The 24214-nt window shown below is 38.2% G+C and overlaps 1 protein-coding gene across 2 annotated transcripts in view; it reads left to right on the plus strand.

The window, feature by feature from the left end:
- TENM1 (teneurin transmembrane protein 1) overlaps positions 1 to 24214 on the plus strand; it is a 641347-nt gene that overhangs the window by 344327 nt on the left and 272806 nt on the right. For both annotated transcript variants that reach the window (XM_059680479.1, XM_059680478.1), the window contains 5 exons: positions 10359 to 10558; positions 11811 to 12021; positions 16823 to 16924; positions 18299 to 18493; positions 21340 to 21540. In XM_059680479.1, coding sequence (XP_059536462.1) covers positions 10359 to 10558; positions 11811 to 12021; positions 16823 to 16924; positions 18299 to 18493; positions 21340 to 21540 — 909 coding nt within the window. The remainder of the gene's footprint in view (positions 1 to 10358; positions 10559 to 11810; positions 12022 to 16822; positions 16925 to 18298; positions 18494 to 21339; positions 21541 to 24214) is intronic.

Raw genomic sequence — 24214 nt, forward strand, 5'->3', positions numbered from 1 at the left:
ACTATTAATAAATCACAAGGACAAACTCTAGACAAAGTAGGCATATTCCTACCTGAACCCGTTTTTGCACATGGTCAGTTATATGTTGCTTTCCCTCGAGTTTGAAGAGCATGTGATGTTATAGTTAAAGTTCTAAGTACTTCATCACAAGGGAAATTAGTCAAGCACTCTGTAAGTGTGTTCATTTTTAATGTGGTGTACAGGGAGATATTAGAATAAGTTTAATCACTTCATCAGTCATTGTTTGCATCACTGTTGTTTTTATATCATGTTTTTGTTGTTTTCATATCATGTTTTTGTTGTTTTCATATCATGTTTTTGTCCTTTTTATATCATGCCTCTGTTGTTATATCCTTTTGTTACTGTTTATTTATTAATAAATTTATATATTATTTTCATATACATTTTACTAATTTCCTGTCATCTCACACACTTCTATTATAGAGAAAGGGCAAATAGCAATATTAAAATACCTCTGCTAATTAATTCCCCTTTTAAAACATATTTTTGCCGGAACCAGTTTGGCTCAGTGGATAGAGCGTCGGCCTGCGGACTGAAAGGTCCCAGGTTCAATTCCGGTCAAGGGCATGTACCTGGGTTTCGGGCACATCTCCAGTAGGAGATGTCCAGGAGGCAGCTGATCGATGTTTCTCTCTCATCGATGTTTCTAACTCTCTATCTCTCTCCCTTCCTCTCTGTGAAAAATCAATAAAATATATTTAAAAAAATAAATAAAACATATTTTTTATTGATTTTTTACAGAGAGGAAGGGAGAGGGATAGAGAGTTAGAAACATCGATGAGAGAGAAACATCAATCACCTGCCTCCTGCACACTCCCCACTGGGGATTTGCCCACAACCAAGGTACATGTCCTTGACTGGAATCAAACCCAGGACCCTTGATTCTGCAGGCCGATGTTCTATCCACTGAGCCAAACTGGTTAGAGCAATTAATTCCCTTTTAATGTGCATGAATTTCGTGCACCGGGCTACTAGTTGATTAAAAATGTGATGTTTTATTCCTTGACTATCAATTCTATTCCATTGATCTATATATCTATTCTAATGCCAGTATCACCTGTCTCAATTACTGCAGCTTTATAACAGGTTTTGAAATCAGGAAGTGTGAAACCTTCAATATTTTTTATGATTCTTTTAGTTTTTCTCGGTTTCCTGCATTTCAATATAAATTTTAGCTCAACTTGTGTGTTTCTGCAAATATGGGAGTTGAAATTTTGATGGGGATTGCATTCAATCTGTAGATCAGTGTGGTAAATATTGCTATCAACAATAGTAAAATTTTTGATCCATGAGCATAGATGTGTTTCCATTTATTTAGATCTTCTTTAATTTCTTTCAATGATGTCTTATATTTCTCAGTGTACAAGTCTTACAAGTTATTTTATTAAATGCATCCCCAAGATTTTTGTTTTCAATTTTTAATCCTCACCCAAAGATATGTTTTTCATTGAGTTTTTTAGAGTGAGAGGAAGAGGGAGAGAGAGAGAGAGAGATACATCAATATGTGAGAAAATTTTGAATTCCCATATGCACCTCTACTGGGAATCAAACCTGCCACCTTTTGGTGTATAGGATGACTCCAACCAACTGAGCCACCCAGCCAAGGATCTATCCCTAAGTTTTTAATTATTTTTGATAGTATTATAAATGAAATTTTTCTATAATTTCATTTTTGAGTTTTTATTACATATATCCATATTCATTAAGTTTTTAATATTATTTTTGCATGTGGTAATATTATTTGTAAGAAGGTATTTTATTCCATGTTGACCCATGACTCTGAGTATATGTTCGAACATATAACAATGTGATGATAAATTTGAGTTTTATATCAATTCTAGTTTCACCAAAGAAATTCAAAGAGATTGGCTATTTCCTATACCATTTTTAATCAGCATACTGAGGTTCTGCAAACATAATTTATATTTCACTGTGTGAGATTATATGTCAAGTCAGGAGAGCCTAAAATTTGAAAACTAATTTTTGTGAATACTGTACTATTTAGTAGTCAGTAGACCACACCAGAAGAACTAGGAAACCTTAAATGTTTTAGGAAAGTGGAAGTTCTTGAAATGAAATTCTTCTCGAAGGGGAATTATGTGAGGTTTTTGGTGTGTGCTTTTTGTATTTTTTTATACAAAAAGAATATATCACCCAAGGATATTTTCCCCATTGATTTCTAGAGAGAGTGGAAAGGAGGAAGGAGGGGGAAGAGAGAGAGAAACTTTGACGTGATAGAGACACATTGATTGGTTGCCTTCGGCACACACCTCTACTGGGGCTGGGGAACCTGCAATTGAAGGTGCATGCCCTTGACCAGGAATTGAACCTGAGACCTATCAGTGGGTGGGCTGTTGCTGTAACCACTGAGCAAAATTGGCCAGGACATGTCTTTTAAATTATATGTTCAACAAATAGATATACAGAGTCAAAATGTAATTCAAAATTGGTCCCATCATTAAGGATTAGATTTTTACAATTCCGTTTCACTTCTGACTGAGAAGATGTATACATTACTAGATAAGGTACTGTCCTGGAATTTGAAGTCATTCCGTGTCTGTACCTAACTCTTTACGCTTATACACTAATGTATTTCTCAAGTGCAAGATTAGTTAATGGACTTTTTTACACAATCAGCTATCTATTTTCAGTGTCAGTAACAGAGGGATTTTTATTTCTAACACATGTTATTCACAGTTAATTCCCAAAGGTGTCTGTGTGCAAATGGTTTCAACTCTTACTCTCACCATACCTTGTGCTGAAATGTCAAAATAACTTATCAACATTACAAAATAATCAAGCTTACTATTTTATTAATTCATACAAACAGTATTTACCAAGTACCTACTATGTACAAGGTTCACTCCTCCTTTTCTTTTTCCCGCCTACTCCTGGACCATATAATGAGTATGAAAAGCCATGTGTAATACACAGTCTGGAATATCTGTCCCTGAAGAATTGACAGTTTAATACATATTTCTCTTCAACAGTTCATATAAGGAAAATTATACAAGGCCACATAGATGGAAGAGGGTTGTTTTTCACTGTTCTTTTTCATCTCTGCTGCTTTTGATCACTGGAAGTATAGGTTGATTTCACTTCCCCATTTTGTTTCAAGAACTGATATTCTAAATTTCACAAAGACTTGTTCCTGTGAAATGATTATTATATTTGAAGGAACACAAAGATGACGGTATGTAAATCATGAAACACACTAGGGCTAATTCAGGTGAAAGACCATACCAAAGCCATTTGATTCTATTTTTTGGAGATTTTGAATGTGCCATAGGGTGATTTAAAGGGCAAATATGATCTTAAGGTGTGTTTATTTGGACATTTCCTTTATTTTTAAAGCATTATCTTCTTAGCTTAGTTAATTTTCATGGAATTAGAAAATGTTTTTAGAAGACTAATAAGATTGCTGTCATGGACAATACTACAGCCTTTAACCCTAGTCATTTTTATATAAGTATCTGATAGTGAAATCTTTTTCATGACCAAGTGTCAGTATCTTTTACTAATGTTCCACTGAGTTTTACACAGAATCATTGGATGCAACATGTCTAGCTATATTAAGTAGGAAAAATAAGTGTATATATCCAGAATATAGTCATTTACCAACTATTTAGCCTAAGCCACCATCTGACCATTTGACCATCCAACCACTAGTTATGACACGCAATGACCACCAGGGGGCAGATGCTCCAACTGGTAGCTATGATGCACACTGACCACCAGGGGACAGACACTCAATGCAGGAGCTGCTGAGCTGCGGTGACTTGGCAGCTGCAGTTCTTGGGTGATGCACCTGGAACCAGAGAGGAGGGAGCCCAATTCCAGGGTGCATCACCCAAGAACTGCCCTCTCGCAATCCAGGACCCCTCAGGGGATGTTGGAGAGCCAGTTTTGGCCCTATCCCCACAGGCCAGACCGAGGGACCCCATTGGTACACAAATCCATGCACTGGGCCTCTAGTGTTATCCTATATAATAAAAGGGTAATATGCAAATAGATTGAATGGCAGAATAACCAAGCAACCAATCAAAGTGTAATATGCTAATGATGTACTAAGGCTGCTCGATTGCTCGCTATGATGTGCACTGACCAGCAGGGGGCAGACAGTCAACTGGTCGACCAGTCATTATGATATGCACTGACCACCAGGGGGCAGATGATTCGACCGGTAGGTTAGCTTGTTGCTGGGGTCCAGCTGATCAGGACTGAGTGAGATGGGCCAGGCATGCCCTGGAGCCCCTCCACAGCCCCTTCCCAGCCCGATGGTGCACTGGTGGGGTCCCTCAGCCTGGCCTGTGCCCTCTCACAATTCGGGACCCCTTGGGGGATGTCAAAGAGCCAGTTTCAGCCTGATCTCTCAGGCCACTCCCCTTGGGAGGGCGCCAGACACAGGGCTCATGGCTGGGGAGCGCTGCTGAGGCAGCACAAAGCTCTCCCAGTCGGGGTTGATTGGACGCAAGCCCATGGCAGGCACAGTGGGGCAGGATGAGTGGGAGTGGCAGGTAGGAGTTGCAGGCGGCATTGGATTGTGAGTTTTGGCCCGATCCACGCAGGCCACCCAGAGGGACCTCACCCATGCACGAATTCGTGCACCAGGCCCCTAGTTTATAATGTTATTAGTATTCGGGTATGTGTCTGAGTCTAGATGTAATGAAGCCTTGGTTTAGTCAATAATAGCCATTGCATGCAGTGTCTATCACCAATTCCAGGCCCCCGTTTTTACTTTCCAGGTAGCTTGACCTTTTTTTCTTAAACTTAACTCCCATCAGTTAGTTTGCCATTCTTTAACATAGCCATCTGCCATTGTTTTTCCCCACTCAGCAACTGATGCCTGTATTGTAACCAAAAAAGAGAGTGCTTGGCACAAACTAAATTTGTGGATATTGGTGAGACTGATAACTATAGTACTGCAAAGTATGATATTATCTGTGGCTCTGTGCAATTCTTTTTGGATTTGTGCAAGAAAGTTACTGGAGAATACAGTATTCCTGGGCCTTCTGATATGCTCCAGTAAACTAAGTGGTTAAATGACAATCAAAACATGAATATTACAAAAACTGTACCTTAGCACTACAATATTTTAACTTTGCTGCTGCCAATTTGCAAATGAAGGATCAAAGTTAATGGTAAGTTTGGCCAAAATTATTCCAGTTACCTATATTGATGGAGAATTTCTTCCTAAAATCACATTACATGCTGTTTTTCTCCACGAAACGTTTTCCTCTTTAGTATCCAACTTTAAGCTACATTAAGAAAATAATGAAATAAAGGAACTAATCATCACTACATTTTAATTCAAAACTAATTTTAGGAGAAGATAAAATAGAGCCAGCTATTTAGTGATATAAACTACTAACAAGGAGATACCTTCCTCTCTGATGCACTAAGCCCCAAAAGGTTAGAGGCTGCAAAATTTTCCATCTGCAAGCTATGAGAATTTCTCTTCTCTAATACCAAAACGCTGCAACTTACCAAAAATAGCTTGCTTTGCTATTTTTATTTAAATTATACCCACATGTTCATTCATGTTGTCATTTCTCTTCGCCTACCTTGCCTTAACTATGATGCAAGCTCTCAAAGGGTAAGACAATCTTCTGTTAAAATTATTTTTATAAATGTCTTACGATTATATGCTTCGAATATTTAGTAATGCTAATAACCAGGAAACTCCAGCAACATAACTTCACGAGTTTCATTTGATTTAGTGAATAACATTTAAGTAGCCTCATTATGCAATATATGGTGCTATAAAGTCAGACGGAAGAGATAGTGTAGCATTTGGTAAGGCTCGTATATAAAGGTTAATGTCCATCAGCCAGTTTTGCCTTGATTTTTTAGAAATGACAGTGTCTGTATTCATTAAAGGCTGTTTGCAGCACCTTTAAAATAGTCTTTGCTAAACCTAAATCCTTTAAAAGTGTTTTATATTTTTAATATTGTTTGCATGACCAAATGATGCATATTATGAAGTGGTAAAAGCCTCCAATGAGGAAAGTAGTTGAACAAACTGAACATTAAGTGGAGAAGTAAATGTCCATATAAACACAGACTCTTAATCGCCCGCTCATTGAAGACATTTGTCACCTTCAGGACATTAAGAGTTAAATGTTGAATCAACCCTTTGGGGACCACACTTTTCTTTCTGACATGGAAAAAAGTAACCTTCAGTGAAAAATAAAGTCCTCAGTTGGTCATTCATCATCTCAAAGGGCATATTTTATTATAAATGTCAATTCCATAAAATTGTGTGTCCTGTAATACATAATTATGTTCAAAATTGCATTTGAAATGTATTATTAACAGTTAACAGTGAACATTCTTAAAATAGTTATTACTCTTGGCCTTAACACAAAAAGCAATAATGGAGATATTTTAGGGAGTTAAAAGCTGTAAGACTTTGGCCTCTACATAAAGCCACTGCAGGTGTGTTTCTTAATGGGATGTTAATTTCACAGCAGGTAAGCACAAAGGATAGAGACCATGTGTGTTTTTAAACTGTGTTTGGTGTGGAGAAGAAGTTAATGGCTGAAAATATGAAGGCAATGTGAAATGAGGCCGAATTGAACTTGCCCTCATGAGGATAATCCGCCTTGCTTAAGATCAAGTCAATCCTCTTGTATCCCTTTTCTCCCCTGCCACCACCACATAATAAAGAATTCCACAGAAATAAATATTAAAGTAGCATGTCAGAAATCACTAGAAAATATGGCAATAAATAATAAAGATCTGATTGTCCAAATTCAACATCCTCTCACACAAACCATCTCCTTCTAGGAGCCTTGTTTGTTTGTTTGTGTGTGTGTGTGTGTGTGTGTGTGTGTGTGTGTTTAATATATGTTTATTGATTTCAGAGAGAGAGAGAATAGAAACATCAGTGATGAGAGAGAATCATTAATCGGCTGCCACCTGCATGCCCCCTATTGGGGATTGAGCCTGCAACCCGGGTATGTGCCCTTGATCAGAATTGAACCCGGCACCCTTCAGTCTGCAGGCCAACACTCTATCCACTGAGCAAAACTGACTAGGTCTAGGATTCTTGTTTTTGCTACCAACATTAAGTCACCCAAACTCATAATCGTGGGGTTGATTTTGACCTTGCCTTAGCCCCCATACCTAGTGTCCCAATGTCGAAAGAACTTTGCCTCTCCATGTGTAGGCTGTGGACCACTAAACATGGGCATTAATGGGAACTTGTTTGAAATATCAAATCTCAGACCAAGAGAATCATAATTTGCATTTTATCAAGACCCCCTTCTTATGCCCATTCAATTTTGAGGAGCTCTGCTATAGTATTTTCCTTTACATTGTCTTCGTTCCACTTTTTTTCCCCTTTCCTTTCTGGTGAAATAACTTTATTGTTACAACTCAATATTTAGATATATTTTGTATACATAACATGTAATTCGATTTTACGTTTTGATTAGGAATGATGGTTCTTTCATTTTAACACAAGCGTTTAGTTCATTGCTCTTTGATTTAATTATAGATATAGATATATGAAAGTTATCTTCCCTCTTTTGTGTTTGCTAATTAACCATTCTAGTCTTCCCTTTCTTCTTTTGTTTAAACTATTTTTATCTTGGATTTATTTTCTCTATGCTACTTCAGAAAATACTTTTTTGCTTTTTAATATTTACACTTAAAATTACAATAAGATTTTTAAATATATAATAACCTGAAGTTGACTGATATTTGTACCATTATTTGGGATAATCCAGTTTTACACTTCCCAGGTAATATGTGATTGTTTTTAACTTTATTGAGGAATAACTGAGAAGTATAATTATATTATATTTAAAGTGTACAACATGATAATTTGAAAAACATATGCATTGTAAAATGATTATCAAGATCAAGATAATTAACACATCCATCACCTCATATAGTTAACATAGTCAACTCTTTTTGTGTGTGTGGTGAGAATGCTTAAGATTTACTTTCAAGTATATAATACCATATTTTTAACTATAGTCTGAACTTTAGAGTCTCAGAACTTCTTCTTATAACTTAAAATGTACACCCTTTTACCTATATCACCCCATTTGCCCCTCCTTCCAGTACTGGCAACCACTGTTCTATTCTCTATTTCTATAAAATCAGCTTTTTCTTTTTTAGATTCCACATATAAGTGACACTGTACAATGTTGGTCTGTTTCTGGCTTATTTCACTTAACATAATGCCCTCCAAACTCATCCATTTTTGTTGCAAGTAGCAGGATTGCCCTTTTTCATGAGTGAATAATATTACATTATCTTATTTTGTATATGTGTGTGTGTGTCACATTTTTTATCAAAGGTCATTTAGGTTGTTTCTATATCTTGGCTATTGCGAATAATGTAGCAGTGAATGTGGGTGTACAGATATCTCTTCGGGATCCTTATTTCAGTTTCTTTGGATATATACCCAGGAGTGCAATTAATGGGTCATATGGTAGTTCAATTTTTAATTTTTTGATAAACCACTATTCTGTTTTCCAAAATGGTTTTACCATTATGCTTTCCCATCAACAGAATATAAGGCTTCCCTTTTCTCTACAGCCTCGCAACATTTGTTATCTCTTGCCTTTTTTTATAATAACAAACCTAAAAGGTGTGAATTGATATCTCATTGTAGTTTTGATTTGTATTTTTACAATGATTAGTGATGTTGAACACCTTTTCATATACCTATTGATCATTTGTGTGTTCTTTGGAAAAATGTCTATTCAGGTACTTTGCCCATTTTTTAAATTTGAATTATTTGCTTCTTTATAATTGAGTTGTATGAGTTTTTATATATTTTGGATATTAACCCCTTTTCAGATATATAGCTTGATAGGTTGCCTTTTCAATTCATTGGTTTTTTTTCTCTTTGTTGTGCATAATCCTTTTTAAATTTATTTTTTCTTTATTTTTACATAATTATTGACCTCTTTATTCATCCCTATAGAATCTTCCACCTTCACCACCCCTCCCCCCAATCACTATACTGTCCTCTGTCCATAAGTTCTTTCTCTTTTTTTGCTCAATCCCTCCCCCCTTTCCCACATTACTCTTACCTAATCAGAACTGTCTGCTTGCTCTCTATGAGTCTGTGTCTATTTTGCTTCTTAGTTCAGTTTGTTCATTAAATTCCACTTATGAGTGAAATCATATGGTACTTGTCTTTTTCTGAGTGGCTTATTTTACTTAGAATCATGTTAATTTGGCATAGTACTACTTGTTTATTTTACAATTGGCTAGAATGTACTTTTTTCAAATTTAGATCTTAATATCATTTTACCAAGTTATTGCCCCATAATGCCTATATCATTATTGTGTCTTCCTTCTTAATCATCCTATCTTCTGCCTTAAGGTTAGCCTTTCTAATGCATCCAGACTTCTCGACTCTTCTTAAAAACCTTCAGTGGCTTTCCATTCTTTATTCAATAAACCCTTTAGGGCTGACACTCACGACCTTATAAAATGTGATTCCGTCCTCTCCCTCCATCCCTATCTCCAACTGCTCATCTATATATATAACTTAGCTTTACAATTTTCTCTCCTCTTTGCTTTGGTTCAAGCTGCTCCTTCCATGTGGAACAAACTTCCCAACAGCGCTGTTGAAATCCTCTCCCTCTTTTAAGGCCCATATTAAATACCACTTCCCATAAATACCCTTTTCTGGTTCATTCACTTATTGAGAAAACATGTACTTATCATATACTATTTGCCCACCTTCTTCTAGTTACTGAGGATAAAGCAATGAACAAAACAGCCACAGCCTCATGGAGCTTATAGTGTACTGGAAGAAAAGAGGCAATAAACAGTATATAAGTAAAACAGGTTATATGTTAGGTGGTGGTAAGTACTAGGGATAAACATAAAGGAAGATAAAGGGCATAGAGACAGCTAGGAATGAAGAGTATCCTCCAACTGAATACCTTTCCCCCCTTTGAATAACCAGAGTACTTATTTTCATTTACAACGTGGTTATTTGTGTACTTGTCCTATTTTATCTCTTATATTCAAAGCTCCTTGAGAGCAAGAACTGCATCTTACTCATTTTTGTATCTCTTGCAGCTTCTGGGGCAGCATTCAGTAAATAATGGTTAAAATGAATCAAATGATGGAAATAAATGCAATAGCAGTTTAATAGAAGGGAGAGACTGATAGAGTGGTTGGTTAGGGAGGGCTCCTTGGAAGATATTTAATTTGGGTAAAGCCTTGACATATGGGTGGTGTGGGGAGTAAGAATGATCTGAGTAAGTCATTTTGATGTATCTGTTCTTGAAAAACTAAAAACCATTGCTTTATAAATTAAGATTAATGTTGTGTGTAATTTTCTTTACTTTTAAAACCAGTATTTCAGAAGGGCCGAGCAATAGACACTGGAGAAGTTGACATTGGTGCACAGGTCATGCAGACCATTCCTCCTGGCTTATTCTGGCGTTTCCAGATTACTATCCACCATCCAATATATCTGAAATTCAATATTTCTTTAGCCAAGGACTCTCTGCTGGGAATTTATGGCAGAAGAAACATTCCACCTACACATACCCAGGTATTTGATATTACAGGTATTTCTTGACCCTTTTAAAGGGTGCTGGGATGACTAGTTTGGGGATTGTGACCTGCACCATGTGTGGGAGTCAAAGGTAAAGGCAGACAATCTTTGCAATGAGCAACATCCAGAATGATCACACTAAAGCGAATGAAAAAAAAATGCCATTAAGAAATAAGGAATCATATTCAGCAGAGCAGATTCAGAAAAGGGAGTTTAATAAAGTATCCTTGAAACTTGAATCCTGTTTCCTGGAACAGGATGACCATGAGCCTTCCCAACCCCCTCATCTTACTTCTATGGTGCCCACACCCCCCTTTGCTGGTTCTGTGCACCCATGATCCCTTGTCCAGATGAAGGAATGCATATCAATAATGGAAATGAGTCAAAAGGTAGGTTTTGTCTTACAAGTAGAAAAGTTTCCTTGTTAGTGTTAATAATAACTCAAATATGTAAAACCTCTATGGTTTACAATGCCCTTCAATAAATTGTAGCTACCTAATTTCTCTCATTCTGTTTTCCTTATCTCTTTCTCACATGAACCCATTTGGGACCCTGTTCCATCTAAGAAGTAGCATAAGGAATCATAGCCATCTGGGACTTGCTTTGTTTTCAGAAGATATAACTGTAGTTCAAATCTTCCCTTCTGGGTCAGACTAGGCAGGGGATTAGAGTGCCATTCAAATCTGACTATTGAAAATGTTCAAGGACACATGTGCCATGTGCTTATCCACTGATTAGGAATAAAAAGGAGAGTGTCCTTTGAATATTTAAATATGCTACTACAAAAATAGTAAATTATGATTAATGTTTTCAAAGTTTGACTGTTTACTCATTTGTTTTTAAAAAATGTATAAAACCCTTTAATTTGTAGGGAAGGTCATGGTAACATTTCTGAGGGGAATGTGTGGTTTCAACTGTCTTCTATCAGACAGTATGGTAAAATATCAAGATTCTCTTGCATAATACTAAACAAAATATATTTCTATTTCTTGGTTTATTTATTTTTAAAGGACTATTTTGAATACTCCCAAACTGAGAGGTTTATAACATTTATAAGTATAGTGGGGCTTTTCCCCTCGGAATTAATAATATTCTTTTGGGTTTAAATGTATTTTAAAATTAATAACTTCATCTTCCTCTTTGCCTACCTCCGAAGCAAAGAAGTATGAAATAGGGCAATGAAGTTAGAGATGTCTGTCAGTCAAGAAATAAAAGCAGAGGCTCATATTTGTGTTCATATTTGTTCCAGTTTGATTTTGTAAAGCTAATGGATGGAAAGCAACTGGTGAAGCAAGACTCCAAGGGCTCTGATGATAGCCAGCATTCCCCTCGGAACCTGATCTTAACCTCACTGCAGGAGACAGGCTTCATAGAGTACATGGACCAAGGGCCTTGGTATCTGGCATTTTACAATGATGGCAAAAAGATGGAACAAGTATTTGTGTTAACTACAGCAATTGGTAAGCTGCCTTGGCTATTATTTTGAATTGACAGTATAACTCTAGAAAGACACAATCAGTGATTAAAGTAATACAGATGTTATTTAAGCTTATTATTCATTCTGCCTTAAACTCATTATTCAGGATAGGTCACTATGAGAAAGGCTTATATTGTTGTTGTCATTAATGTTGTTTCAATGCTGATTAAGAGTTTTTAAAAGGTCCATTATTTGCTATTTTAAGATATTTGCCATACACTGTTTTGTATGTTTTCAATAGAAATAATTACCTGGATGACATTGTTACTGAGGCTACATAAGACAACTTCGGTGAAGAAGGGTCCAAGCAGGGGAACCTCTGTTAGTTCAAGACCTATTAAAAACAAATAAGCACCTTTTAAAATGGAAAAACTTGCATCAGTCCAGTTCTTTACAATGACTGATTCTAGAACCAACCTTTAAGGTTTCAAAATGCAACCTGACAGTACTTAAAGAAGAGTCTGAAAGAATAATAACTTGGGTCATTTAAAGCCATTTCTTTTAGAATTTTTTCATTTCAAAATCATCACAATGTCTCTTTTGGTGTTCTCAGGGTCTTTTAAAACATGTTCTTTTTAATACAATGTCTTCACCCACTCTTATTCACAGTTCACCCTAGTTAGTCAGAGACATCTCACTCTTGTCATTTTTTTTTTGGTGAATGCATTCCCCTTGACCCTTTGTGTGAATAAAGCTGAGCTTTTTAGCAATTTTAGAGCCCTGAGGATAAACAACTCATTGACACAGTATTTTATTGTGTGAATTTTCCTAAAATACTCGTCTGTTAAAAGAAGAGAAAATGTTTTGCAGCTGTCAGTTTTCTATACAGCTCTCACCATTTATCCTTTAGTTAATCTGTTCAACCATATGTTTAGGAAGATGTATTGACTGTTAATAGATATACCATCTGCTCTTTATAACAATTATGTTCTATTTTTACTCTATGCTGAAGACCTTGAGTCAGTAGAAAATGGTATTCCATCCATAAGTTTATCAAAAACTTTCTTCTAAAGTAATCAGAAAGGTAGTAAAAATGCACTAATTATTTTTCCCCTATTGAAATACTTTACTGATTTTATATCTTCAAAAGAAAAAAGTGTTTGTTAAATTGGAAAAAATATTTTCAGTCATGACACTGTTTTGCCACTCATGGACTCGTTGGGGCAGATTCAACAGACACAGAACTTACATGATATTTTTCTATCCAGGCCCAATTTTGATAAGGCAATTGACAATGAGTTATGAGATCTAAAATACTTGTGAAGATTTTTCTCTCTTCCAGATATCCTTGCCCCTAAGCTTAAATTAAAATACCAGCCAAATTATTTACCTTTTAAAAAGTCAATAGATCCAGAGACATGCTTGTAGGTTTTTTTTTCTATCCCTTACTTCCTCCCAAAAAGAACCTGACCTTTGAAATATAAGTGTTATTATCCAGATATTAAGCTGTCACTTTTCTATGCAACAACATACTAGTTTTTCCCTTATGCAAGTCAGTTTGTTTATTTTTCTGTTGTCTTTTGATATTAGAAATAAGATAAACATTTCTCCTATAATTCTACTTAAAGAGAATCCAAGTAAATTTCCAAAAAAATCGAAAGTATCTAAGTTATTTACTCTAAATTCTCCCCATTAATTTTTAATGTTTTTATAACTTATGTTAATTTTAGTGAAAAGAGACTAAAATATTTGCTTGAACAAAATAAGATTTTGTGTGAATTTATTCTAAATGTTGCTTATTCTGTATTCATAATACTAGAATCAGTTGATTGAGCTTAACTCTATTTGGTCTGCTACTAATAAGGCTCCAGACAGTATTAATAACCAACATTTATTAAATGACTAACATAGATCTACATTAATATATACTATTTTCCAGTAGCATGGGCAGAGTTGTCAGTATCCCGTAATCTCAGTCTGCTCTGTAACATGATCGTATATGGAGTGCTACTCTGCCCCAAGCACTGCACTAGATGCTTTACATTCAGTTATCTTGTTTGATTCTCATCACAACCCTGACAGCACAGGTATAATGATAGTAATATTACAAATATGAAAACAGAGGCCTGGAATAAGTAAATAATTTGGCAAAGTCTCACAGCCAGCAAGTGGCAAAATTGAGATTTGAGACACCCAATATTCCTGTTTCCAAAGCCCATGCCCTTTAGAACATACATTCCATAGATTATGAATTATCTTTAGTTGCTCTTACGAGAAAACCTGCCATAAGCAACACGTCATCAGTGCAGACACAGATAGGAAGAGGCTTTAGACTCTAGTATAAGAACAGAACTGTAAGCATAGAACTTTAAAATGATTCTCTGCTCTAATGAACTGCTGTCTAGGAAGTGATTCTGCAGTAAGTTTTAAAACAAAGAAGGCAAAGTTTCCTGGAGGCCAACATAAATAGGAAAATGTGTTATTTTTCATTACTGGCTATTTATGCGATCCTGTTGTAGCCATCCTCTTCCTGGAGTCCCTAGACTGTCCCAATGTCTCTTTGACACCCTGTGGAGATAGCAGCTTCCAATACCTCCTATAATGCGTTTTCTTCTCATTTGTGTTGCTGGTGGTAAGCCCTGTGCAGCAGTGGGCCCAGGGATAGCTTTTAGATAATTCAATAAGATGTAGGAATTTTTATTTATTTTGATAGCAAACTTTATTAAATGTCTTTCTACAATAGCTACATTCCCATAAGACTACTTCCATAAAGTTGTCAATAGGAACTGGTGTGAAATGAAATTTAACTTTTTTTACCTTTCAAATCTTCCTCCATGGCCTCTTATTAACCATCCAGACAGGGGAAATCTAAATATAGATTTAAAAACTGCCACTACTGCTTAGTATAAGAAAGTTAGATAAGTAGAAAATAGAGAAATAATTGTTCCATCTTAGAATGTAAAAAAAAGACTCTTTGTGCTTTTTATAATGACCTTTTAAATAAATTAATAACTTTCTGAAAATAAAGGTTTAATGAGTTATAAATGGTTAGCTCTTTGTCAAATGTTACATTCTCACCAGTCAAGTTGTAGTTCAGAAATGCCAAGTGTCAATTTCTTATCCAGTTCAGTTGTCTAAAACAGAGATAAAAGAACAGAGCATCATAAACCTACAAAAGGCTAGCTCATGTATTCACATGGGGTGGAGAAGAATGCCACCATCCAATTGATAATAGGATGGCTACCCACACAGCCACTGGATTCATTCTCAGCTTTCTAAGAATCCCCTAATTAGACTAGATACCATTTCCTTCCTCTAGCATTTATTCTACCCAAGGCAGAACTCCAAATCTAGATCATAAATTTTCTAACTATGGATGTTTATTTGAAGCATTTGTACTCATTCTTTGAGGCTTCAATGTGGTGGAAACCTGCAGGATCACCTGCTGTATTTGTTAATATGTAGATTACTGGGCCACATTCCTCAGAGACAGATTTAGTGGATCTGGAGTGAAGCCCAGGCATCTGCATTGTAAGCACCTCAAGTAATTCTACTGATACAGGTAGTCAAAAAACCTCCATTGAAGAAATGCTATTTTTCGACCCTCAATATAATTCTCATAGTTCAGAGGAAGATGTTAAGACTACTTCCTAGGATATCTTGTTTTAATTGGAAATAGCTTATCCAAGTGGAACTAGATGAAGTAGATAATTTGGATTGAAAAGAAAAAACTGGTGCATATGAGAAGCATGAGTTTAATAGACCAGAACATAAAACTAGGAATCCAAGATTGCTAAGTATAGAAAACTTACAGAAAATAGTAATGAAAAGATGATTTTTTAAAAAAAAACTACAAGAGTAAAATATGCATATCATCATAGTTCATGGACTTGGAATTTAACACTATTATGTATGCAAATACAGTTTTAAATTAGAAACACTTTAATTTTTAATTAATTTTTATTGAGGTAACATTGATTAATAACATTATGTAAATTTCAGATGTACAACATTATAATTTTTAAAATCATTGTCAGAAACTGGCCTCTGTATAACTTTATACTTTTTCAATCAGAATACCTGAAGACTTGCCCAAGTTCTGTTACAGCGCATATCTTTATGGCACCATAACTACCTATGGGCACCTTTAAAACCTTCTCAGTTCCCCTAAAGCCTATTCTTCTCTAAGAATGGATTGAAGGGAAATTAGTGGCAGAGAAATGATAAGCATTTACAGTCAAGAAAGCATTTCTCAACAAAATACTTAGGTTCCAATGCTTTTAGTGGTGGTGAATTTAATATGAACACTTACTTTAAAAGCATTCCATTGTCACTTATTAATGAAAATGAAATACTGATTATCATATTTAAGCTGTCGAGATAGTAGATTAAACATTTTAAAGTGCTAGAGAAGACAATGTCATTTACTACAACCTAAATCTGAAAAATAAACTGTAGACTTAGTCTTCTGGTTACATTTTGAAGCCCACTTTGCTTTTGAGAAATGTCCTATAATCCTAGTACATTTTTAACTTTATCACAATGAGAATATAATGTCTCATGAGAATATAATTCTTCTAGACCCTTTATGCACTTTAGAGATGAGATTGGTTTTTAGTTCTACTCTTGAATAGCCAATTCAGCAACTCCAGGGTGCTTTTAATAATTTGGAACTACATGTGACATCTTACAGAAATCTTTGACATCTGATTTTAAATAGTAAGTGCTCCGTAGACAGCAAAGGGCAAAAATGTTATAGGCCCAGAGTTTTTACAATTTTAAAAAATTAAGGACTCTGTAGTCTGTAGATTTGTTAATTTTTGTCGTTTTCTCTTTATTAATAGAAATAATGGATGACTGTTCGACTAATTGCAATGGAAATGGAGAGTGTATCTCTGGCCATTGCCATTGTTTCCCAGGATTCCTTGGGCCTGACTGTGCTAGAGGTAATGTTGCTCTGTTTTTCTGATTGACTTAGGGAAATGGATGTCATTTGAGAACTTAGGAGGAGGAGTGGTAGTAGTGGTCATGATAACAGCAGTAATAGCAACAACACTGCCCACTGCCACTACCAAAAGTTGAGCACCTATTCCACCAGGAACTATTCTAAAAACTTTGTGTTATGTCTTTTAATTCCTACTTCCTATCATAGTCCTATGAGTTATATCTGTTATTATCCCAGTTTTATGGGCAAAGAAACAACCTCAGAGAGGTGAAATAACTTAACCAGGGTTACCTAACAGATGGGATTTATACCTAGATCATCTAACCCAACCGCTACTTGATACTTCCATGTCCTGCATAAACTCATTCATAATGGATGGACTTTAAGAGTTAGGCAAAGTAGTTAATTGTTTATGCACTTCCATGTAAACTGGACCGAGTAGGCAATCAAATGGGCAAGTAGCCTAGAAAGTAAAGACTAGAAAGTCAGAAGTTCAACTTAGCAAACTTGAACATTTCCTAGACTTGCCCACAGTTTAATCCTTGAAAAGCTTTAGGTCAATCACATCATGTTTTCCCATAGGCTTACACTTACGACTTTAGAGATGCTTTCTGCTTATGTTTTGTGTTCTTAAAGTTCTCAGCCTGCTAGTACTTTAATCTCAGGTTTCTCAGCCACTTAATTTCTTTAGGATAAATTCTATTCAATAGAGAATTCTATAGCACTTGCTAGGTTCCCAGTCCCGTGATGGATCTTGAGGAATTGGGGGGCAGGAGTGAAGATGATGGCTGGTAATAAAAATAAGACAGAAGATATAGGTCCTCCCCTTAAGGAGTCCACAGTTTCAATAGGGAGACAAACAATGACGAAGCAGAGAAAGTGTTCTACTAAAGGTCTGCATGATGTGTTATGTGTGTAGACATCTCTCCAGCATAGATCTTTTTAAATGTACAATTTTTAAAGATAACATTCTGTAAAATGAATAACTCCCCATGTATTACTTTTTTCAAATTTTCCGTTTCCCCCTAAAAAGTAGCATATATCTTCTTGAGAAAGAAAAGCCATAAGAGAAAAAAATCCCTAGCTTATACTAATGATAATAATTATTATTATCTAAGTTTATGATGTAATCAAAATCAAATGCCTGAAATAATTTCTCCACTCAGGATAGTTTTATAATTTATCTTTATCTCACCCCAAGAAAGGCAAATTCTGTTTATAATCATAAACATGTGCCTATTTAATACGGGCCAAGACAGAAATAGTACAATTTTTTTTTTTGCCTGATATATTATACAAGAATCAATAGAGAATTGCTCGTTGGAGATTTTAAAAGCATTATGAAAACATTACAAGTTCATTTTCCAATCTTCAGATTCATGCCCTGTGCTATGTGGTGGGAATGGAGAATACGAGAAAGGACACTGTGTCTGCCGAAATGGCTGGAAGGGGCCAGAGTGCGATGTTCCAGAAGAACAATGCATTGACCCAACGTGCTTTGGTCATGGCACCTGCATCATGGGAGTCTGCATCTGTGTGCCAGGATACAAAGGAGAAATATGTGAGGAAGGTCAGAGCCCCATTTTCATCTACTGCTTTAGGGTTTTCTCCCACTGAATTGTCCAAGGCACCATTCTATGCTTCTAATAGAGAAATAAGTGGTCTTAGCAACCCATCAGTGCTCAATATATCTGCTTTGTACATGGAGCAGGGGGTTGAAGTCAGGGGAGCTCATGTCTCTCCTGACAGTCTCTAATGTTAACATGAGGCCATGTCTGTGACCCTTGCAGAGTAGTAATGAAAAATGGCATATCCCCCTCATTTTAACATTGTTTTATAACTTGAGGATTTCCATATTGACGATTTTAGGTGTTAATTCATATGCTTTCATTATTACAGAGTGCAGTAGGCTACATCTTACATTAAAACACATAATAAAAAATATATGCACATTTGGAACCATTTTATGAATGTTTTCTTTGGGAGTGATTTTTAATTACCATTATTATTGCTTCATATTATTTATTTTTACATAGCTCGTGATAAACTTGACCTCCATGCCTAAGGAATCACTAATGAGTTTCAAGGAAGTGCCTTCATATTAAAATTCACCCCAAAGGAGCCTTTACACACAAAAGACATATTTTGAAATGGCAATAGTTTTATCATTTAAAGAGACACATTGGAAAAATAAGTTTACTAGTAGTAATCAGGCCTTTTTCATGCTACATTCCTCAAATAAGAGTGATTTCAGAAATAATATTAAACCATTACCATGGGAGAGGGTCTCATTACAACTATTGTTCAGGAAAGAAGCAGCTGAAAATGCACTATAATTGCTTTTTAAAGATGGCTCATTAAGACTATTACACAGCATTCTAAAGGGTTTAATCTCATTCTGCTCCGTGAGCAAGCAAGAGTTTAGCTTTTTGCCTCCCATTAGCAGTACTAGAATTTTGGTGTGAAGATTTTGTCTGTTCCAATGAATGGCATTGGGACTAGTCTAGGCACCCTAGTGCCTGAGTTACTTTTGGAAATTGTTTGTATGCTATCCAACTGTAATCATGATATTTAAGTTGTAAATTCAGATGCTATATGGTCACACTTATTTACCCCCAAAAATGGTGCTATCACAACATCTACAATTTGCCCAGAAAACTAACCTAATGAATTCAAACCGTTTTATTTAAATTACATAAGCAGTTGAAAAAGGATATAGTGTTCTAGGTGTCACTAAAAAAACTGTAGAATAACCAAGATAGCATGGAATACCATATTTGACACTGTAAACTTCAAACACAATATTAAAAAAAAATGCTTTAAGTCAGACATCACAGACCAGGAGCCCACAGCCTAACCTGAGCTTATAGATGGGCCTTGTTTGATTCGCATAATGGTGGTGGTGTTTTTGTTGTGTAATGTGACATATTTGCCAACATTTAAGTAGAGAAGTGTCATATAAAAATCTCTATTTCTAGCCTCTTGTGAACAACACGAAACGCTGATAACCCTGGGCTCACATTCCTACATGGTGGCAATCAATTGGAGCTAAGAAGCAGCAGCTTCCTTTAAACTTCTCTCAGTTCACTCCCAACACACTCCGTTTTCTTACATCCAGCCCGTATCATTTATTCCAGTTTGTCACCGGCCTGGCCCCTTCAGCCATACAACTTTATGCCTCTGATTTAAGCATAACTTACATATTCATTGACGGTGGCCTTTTAATAAAAGAAATTATATTAAGTTAAATCTTATTTATTCAAAGTATTATATTTTATATAATCAAATGGCCTTCTTCTAAAATGACATTTTATACTTTGGACTTTTCCTTTCCCTCCAAATAATGAAATAATAGAGTGAGGTATACCTTCTGATAGTTATTTGCTGATTAGCTCAGGTATTGAAGCATTGCGCTAATGATCCTGAGATCATGGGCTAATTATAATGGCAATTACACTAAATATATGCTTGTTTAAACTTCCTCTGTTCCAAGCCAAAAACTAAGCCAGTCTTGCAAATGGTAGCAAATTGTATCCGTCTTTTTTCATTGCTGGAGAAGTAATTCAAAGCATACATCTGCATCGTAGTAAATTATTTTGTTTCATCTTATTTGTATGGGAAGACTAAAAGTTGGGAAATCAACTTTCCCATTTTCCATGGTGATTGAATTAAAAGCATAAAACAATTCTCCCCAAGACAAGCATTGGAATCTACTTCCAATACAGTTTATATATTTGTGTGTGTATATATATATATATATATATATATATATATATATATATATTCTCTAAAAATTATGCATGTGTCAAAAAATTTCCAGACTCACAGAATCACAGGCAAAAATAATTGAGTCCATGATATTCTAAAACAATAGACACTGTCACTGTGTCCTGATAGAAGGAGAAGCCACAAAAAAAGAATTTTTTAATATGTTGCATTTTCAATGCTTCAGCAGTCACTTCGTCAATACCTTGAATAATTCAAACTTAAACTATATCAACTTCTCTAGACACATCAAGTAAAAGGCATTTCTGGGAGCTATGATTCCAATTTCAGAAAAGACAAGAAATGACTCACCAAAAATTCTTGAGCATTTTTTTTCAAAGCTGAGGAATTCCTATCGAAGGCCCTCACTGATTCACTCACCCATTTATGTGGGAGTGCTACACACTACTAACAATGTCACACAACATACATGTTTCTTTTTTCTAAATTTAGGATGCAATTTTTATGATATCTAATGATATTTTAAAATGTTAATAATCTATTTTGAACACAGTGTTGACCTGAGTCATAGTATTGCCTAATTAAAACAGCAGAAATGGCATGATATTAGGAAATCAATGTGACTATCTCGGTGTCATATAATGGCCATACCTTTTCATTTTAATCTTTCCTCCTTTCTTGGGCCTTCAGAGGACTGCTTAGACCCCATGTGTTCCAGCCATGGCATCTGTGTGAAAGGAGAATGTCACTGTTCTACTGGTTGGGGTGGAATCAGTTGTGAAACTCTACTTCCTATATGTCAAGAGCAGTGCTCAGGACATGGCACTTTTATTCTGGACACTGGAATGTGCAGCTGTGACCCCAAGTGGACAGGATCTGACTGCTCAACAGGTACATTGGAATTGTCTCCTTCCTCCACTCCCAGGTCTTTGCCTTAAGGTAGTATTACTTAAAGTCTCACTTGTGTGCCTTTCATGTGTTGTAAGGGGCCTCTAGGTGTTTCCTAGGCTAGTATTTTACTGGGTTTTTATATACAACACTAGAGGTTTGGTGCACAAAATTCATGCACAGGTGGGGTCCCTAGGCCTGGCTGGCGATCAGAGCCCATCAGTTCCCCACCTCCCTGCCTCCTCCTTTCCTTGCTGCCCACTTGCTACCACCACATGGTTCCCCGCCTCCCTGCCTCTCCCCCTCCTCCTTCCCTCGCTGTCTGTGTCTACCACCACCCATACCCAGTTCCCCATCCCAGCCCAGGGCCCAGGCCTGATCGGGCAGTCAGGACCTGCCAGCCCATGGGGAGGGGCCAACTGCCACAGTGGCAGGCAGGCAGCAGGCTGATCAGGGCCTGCTGGCCGGGGATGGGGACGGGGAGAGGGACCCAGGAGGTTGGCCACTGGCCCCAAGGAAGGAGCCGGCCCTTGGCCGCCCTGGGAAAGGGGCTGCATCCACTGCCACCCACCCTCTGTTCCCTGTCCCAGCCCAGGGGCCAGCCCTGATTGGGCAATTGGGGCCTGCTAGCCAGGAGGAAAGACCAGGAGGTTGGCCAGCAGGCCCCACTGGCAATGGGAGCCTGCGGGTTGGGGGCAGCTCCTGCATTAAACATCTGTCCCCGGTGGTCAGTGTGCGTCATAGCAACCGGTCGTCCTGGTTGTTCTGGTCATTCCATCATAAGGGTCGCTTAGGCTTTTATATATATACTAGAGGCCCGATGCACAAAAATTTGTGCACTCGGGGGGGGGGGGTCTCTCAGCCCGGCCTGTGCCCTCTTGCAGTCTGGGACCCCTCGGGAAATAACGACCTGCTGGCTTAGGCCTGCTCCCAGGTGGCAGAGGGCAGGCCCAATCCCTAGGTGTAGCCCCTGGTCGGGCTGAGAGCAGGGCCGATTGGGGAGTTGGGGCGCCGCCCCCTGTCATGCACAAAGCAGAGCGGATCGGGAGGTTGTGATGCCACCCTCAGTCACACTCAGGGTAGGTCCGATTGGGGGGTTGGGGCACCGCCCCGTCACACACAAGGCAGGGTCGATGGGGAGGTTGCGGCGCCACCCCCTGTCATGCACAGAGCAGGGCCAATCAAGGGTTTGGGGCGCTGCCCCCTGTCACTCACAGAGCAGGGCCCATCAGGTGGTTGGTGCACTGCCCCCTGTCACACACAGAGCAGGGTGGATCAGGGGGTTGGGGCGCCACCCTCTATCACCCACAGAGCAGGGCCAATCGGCACAGAGCAAGGCCAATCAGGGGGTTGGAGCACCGCCACTGTCATACTCAAGGCAGGGCCAATGGGGAGGCTCTACCCCATTACACACAGAGCAAGGCCCGTGGGGGGGTGGGGCGCCACCCTCTATCACCCACAGAGCAGGGCAGATCAGGGGGTTGGGGCGCTGCACCCTGTCACACATGCCACAGGGCGATCAGGGGGTTGGGGAGCTCCCCCCATCAGGCACAGAGCAGGGCTGATCAGGGGGTTGGGGCGCCTTCCCCATCACGAACAGAGCAGGGCAGATAGGGAGGTTGTGGCCCCGCCTCCTCTCACACACAGAGCCACAGGGCAATCAGGGGGTTTGGGCGCTGCCCCCTGTCACGCTGATCCTGGTGCCGGGAGGCCTCTCGGCTCCGCTGATCCCAGTGCTGGGAGGCCTCGCAGCTCCGCTGATCCCAGTGCTGGGAGGCATATTACCCTTTTACTATATAGGATAGAGGTCTAGTGCACGGGTGGGGGCCAGCTGGTTTGTCCTATAGGGTGTCCTGGATCAGGGTGGGGGTCCCCACTGGGGTGCCTGGCCAGCCTGGATGAGGGGATGATGGCTGTTTGCAGCTGGTCACACACCCTTCAAGGTGGCAGTCCCGCTTGGGTGCCTGGCCAGCCTGGGTGAGGGGATGATGGCTGTTTGCAGCTGGTCACACACCCTTCAGGGTGGGGGTCCCCACTGGGGTGCCTGGCCAGTCTGGGTGAGGGGCTGAGGGCTGTTTTCAAGCCAGCGGGTGACTGAAGCTCCCAACTTCTCCTTTTCTTCTTCTTTTTTAAAATTCTGGGCCAGCTTTAGCTCTGGCTCCAGCTCTGAGGTCTCTGCTGCTGAAAGCAGGTATCTGGTTTGTTTGGGTTCTATAATCGAAACACTGTATCAACTCCAGCTCTGAGATCCAGCTGAAAGCAGGTTTCTGGTGTTTTGTTTAGCTTCTATATTTGTAACAATGTTTCAAACTGTAAGCTCAGAGGCCGGCAAGGCAGGCAGGGAACGTTGGTTTCCTCTGTCACTGAAGCAAGCAAGCCTCATGTTAGCTTCAAGCTGCCTGGCTGCCCGCAGCCATCTTGGCTGGCAGTTAATTTGCATATCGCCCTGATTAGCCAATGGGAAAGGTAGTGGACGTATGGCTAATTACCATGTTTCTCTTTTATTAGATAGGATAGATACTGCTGGGTTTTTTTATTGTATTTTTCATTGTCATAGGTCTATGCTAGAACCTCTGTCCTCATTCTGTATTCTCCTGCAATTATTTCATCCATCCCCAAGTCTCTGTACTATCAGTTCTATGCAGATTATTTCAAATCTCCCTTTCCCCAAACTCAA

The sequence above is a fragment of the Myotis daubentonii genome, chromosome X (genome assembly GCF_963259705.1).
Source record: "Myotis daubentonii chromosome X, mMyoDau2.1, whole genome shotgun sequence".
Classification (NCBI taxonomy): domain Eukaryota; kingdom Metazoa; phylum Chordata; class Mammalia; order Chiroptera; family Vespertilionidae; genus Myotis; species Myotis daubentonii.